This window comes from Myotis lucifugus, unplaced genomic scaffold, assembly GCF_000147115.1.
Source record: "Myotis lucifugus unplaced genomic scaffold, Myoluc2.0 scaffold_46, whole genome shotgun sequence".
In the NCBI taxonomy this organism is placed as follows: Eukaryota; Metazoa; Chordata; class Mammalia; order Chiroptera; family Vespertilionidae; genus Myotis; species Myotis lucifugus.
In genome coordinates, this window is record NW_005871094.1 from 7,368,117 (window position 1) to 7,371,649 (window position 3,533).

The following is a 3,533-nucleotide window of genomic DNA, read 5'->3' on the forward strand; positions in this document are numbered from 1 at the left end:
TAAACAGGAGTTAAATAACTATTCAAAGCATTAAATTAAAGAAAATTACATGCTTATTATGGAATGCTATGCAGCTATTTAAAATAATGTAGAAAAAAAAGAAAGAAAAAAATAAAATAAGACAAAAACAAAATAATGTAGAAAATATAGGTACTGACTTGGGAGGAAGTCCATGACATAGGAAATGTAAAAAGCAGATTATAGAATTAAGTATTTAAAGTATCTGGTAACCAGGAAATGGTTTCAATTTATTTCAGGTCCTTGGAAGGCATTTTAATCCTTGGAATATGTGATGTGTTTTTATTTTTTAAAAACAAGAACCGCCTTTTCTCCACCATCCTCTTCAGGCCTAAGCTCGAGCTAGTTGCCCACCGGCCTAGCATCGCTTTCACTATGGCCCTCAGCGATGCTGACATGCAAAAGCAGATTAAGCATATGATGGCTTTTATTGAACAAGAAGCCAATGAAAAAGCAGAAGAAATAGATGCAAAAGCAGAAGAAGAGTTCAACATTGAGAAAGGTCGTTTTGTGCAAACCCAAAGACTGAAGATTATGGAATACTATGAGAAGAAAGAAAAGCAGATAGAGCAGCAGAAAAAAATTCAGATGTCCAATATGATGAATCAAGCAAGACTCAAAGTCCTCAGAGCGAGAGATGATCTTATTACAGACCTACTAAATGAAGCAAAACAGAGACTCGGCAAGGTGGTGAAAGATACAACTAGATGCCAAGTGCTGCTGGATGGACTGGTCCTCCAGGGTTTGTACCAGTTATTGGAGCCCCAGATGATTGTTTGTTGCCGGAAACAGGATTTCCCTCTGGTAAAGGCTGCAGTGCAAAAAGCAATCCCTATGTACAAAATCGCCACCAATAAAGCTGTTGATGTCCAAATTGATCAGGAGGTCTACCTACCTGAGGAGATAGCTGGTGGAGTTGAGATCTATAATGGGGATCGTAAAATAAAAGTTTCCAATACCCTAGAAAGCCAACTGGATCTCATAGCTCAGCAGATGATGCCAGAAGTACGAGGAGCCTTGTTTGGTGCAAATGCCAACAGGAAGTTTTTGGACTAAGCCTTTGGGAGGTGGAATTCATGCACTGCTATGATGTAGAAGTTTCTGATATTTGAAGAAACAAGATGATCTATGTAGCTTCCTCTTTGCTATTCTAATACTCTGTATTTACTCGTGGATATCTTTGTGTACTAATGTCCTTAGCCTAATTGTCAACAATGGGAGAAAGTTTCCTTTAATATGATCAGGAAACCTACTCCTAGCTTATCTAAAAGTAACACAACTTTCAGTTGGTTCTGCAGCACGAAGGTGAAGAAATCAGGTAGTTGTTGCATGGACTTTACCCAAACTTGCGATCTTCCTCTGCTTCTAGTTATCTAGTCTAGAGGTTATGTGTATGGTGTGCTCTGCTGGTAAGTCTCTGCTCTTTAGGCTTAACATACATGTGGGGCATGCAGGCTTAACATACATGTGGGGCATGCATTCCTTCCTGGGCTTAGAAATGCTCCTTATCTGTAAATGTGATTTAAAATCTAAGCCATGATGCTTTATTTATTAAAACAAAACATTTAAGTGAAAAAAAAGAAAGAAAAAAAACCCCACAGCCCTAGCTGGTTTGGCTCAGTGGATAGAATGTCAACCCACAGACTGAAGGGCCCCGGGTTTGATTCCGGTCAAGGGCATGAACCTTGGTTTCAGGCTCGATCCCCAGCCCTGGTCGGGGCGCAGGCGGGAGGCAACCAATTGATGCATCTCTCTCACATCAATGTTTCTCTCTGTCTCTCCCCCTCTCTTCCACTCTCTCTAAAAATCAATGGAAATATATCCTCAGGTGAGGATTAACAACAAATATAAATATAAAAACAAAACCCACAAATATTATGTCATAACATAATTCTTACAATGTAAGTGAAAAATTTTAAACAGCATATTCACGGTATGAAATATGTATAAATATCCACAGAGATGAACCAAAGAAAATGTAAAGGTAAAATCTGTTGCACTGATGTGGTGGGATGTTTAGCAATTTCTAACTTTAATGTTATATTTAATATTATTATATGTGATTGTGAAAATAAATAAGATATTTAAACAAGATTTCTGTAAAGAAAAAAGGGAGTCATGTGGCTGGAGCTAACCTTGGCAAGAAGATGTTGAAGAAAGGAACCGTGTCAAGGAGAGAAGGTGTGGATTAGTCAGGAGCCTTAGGAAGAAGGAGTGTGAAGTAGAGCAGGGCAAGAGGCTGGAGGAGAGATGGTTCAGCAGCAGTGACAGCCCAGCTGGGGTGGCTGAGAGCCACGGTGATCCCAGTTAGCCAGGCTGGTGATTTCCTCCAAAAAAGTATGTGGTAGCCTGGAGGGCCCACCATGAGGACTACAAGTGGGGGAACTGCAGAGAAGCAATTGATTCTGGGATAGTTTGAAATGCACCATTGAAAAGCCAATCTGTGGAACTTAAGATTGTAAGATAATTAATTGCTGGTTTGTGAGTTTAGGAGAATTAGAAGGTTTGTCTGCAAACATCTGCTTAGTGTTAAAAAATGTTTGTATTTTAATTTTTTAAAAATATATTTTATTGATTTTTTACGGAGAGGAAGGGAGAGAGATAGAGAGTCAGAAACATCAATGAGAGAGAAACATCGATCAGCTGCCTCCTGCACACCCCCCACTGGGAATGTGCCCGCAACCAAGGCACATGCCCTTGACCTGAATCGAACCCGGGACCCCTCAGTCCGCAGGCCGACGCTCCATCCACTGAGCCAAACCAGTCAGGGCTAATTTTTTTATTGATATATAACATACCTACAAAATGCATCATTCTCTTTTTATGTGCTCTTCTTTCTACTTTTGGTATATGTTCTTTTTTGTTGTTGTTAGTCCTCACCCAAGGATTTTTTTTCCATTTATTTTTTACAGAGAATGGAAGGGAGGGAGAGAGACAGAGAGAGAGAAACATTGATGTGAGAGAGACACATCAATTGGTTGCCTCCCGCATGCCGAGCTTGCAACTGAAGTATGTGCCCTTGACGGAATTGAACCCTCCACCCTTCAGTCTGCAGGCTGATGCTCTAACCACTGAGCAACCGGCCAGGGCTGGCATATGTTCTTTTAAAATCTGAGGTCAGCACGCCCTGGCTGGTGTGGTTCAGTTCACTGAGCATTGTCCCATGAACCCAAAAGGTTGCCAGTTTGATTCCTGGTCAGGGCACATGCAGGGGTTTCGGGCTCCATCCTCAGTAAGGGGTGTGCAAGAGGCAGCTGATTGATGTTTCTCTCTCTCCCTTCCTCTCTCTCTAAAATCAATAAAAACACATTATAAACTAGAGTGCACTCGGGGGGGTCCCTCAGCCCGGCCTATGCCCTCTTGCAGTCTGGGACCCCTCGGAGGATGTCCACCTGCTGGCTTAGGCCCGCTCCCTGGGGGATTGGCCCAAGCTGGCAGTCAGACATCCTCTGGCAGCCCGGCAGCCTCGGGGGATGTCCACTTGCCAGCAGGGAGCAGGCCTAAGCTGCAGTCGG

The 3,533-nt window shown here is 42.3% G+C and overlaps 1 protein-coding gene across 2 annotated transcripts; it reads left to right on the top strand.

Moving 5' to 3' along the window:
* Positions 1-329: 329 nt before the first annotated feature.
* LOC102425122 (V-type proton ATPase subunit E 1-like) lies at positions 330-1,204 on the top strand. Of its 2 annotated transcripts, XM_023753536.1 has the most exons (2): positions 330-760; positions 830-1,204. In XM_023753536.1, the coding sequence occupies exons 1-2, from the start codon at positions 394-396 to the stop codon at positions 1,072-1,074; spliced, it is 612 nt and encodes a 203-aa protein (XP_023609304.1). In that variant the 5' UTR covers positions 330-393; the 3' UTR covers positions 1,075-1,204. The 2 variants fall into 2 exon arrangements, with proteins under 2 accessions (XP_023609304.1, XP_023609303.1); XM_023753535.1 differs by having other exon boundaries at positions 330-1,204.
* The last annotated feature ends 2,329 nt before the right edge of the window (positions 1,205-3,533 follow it).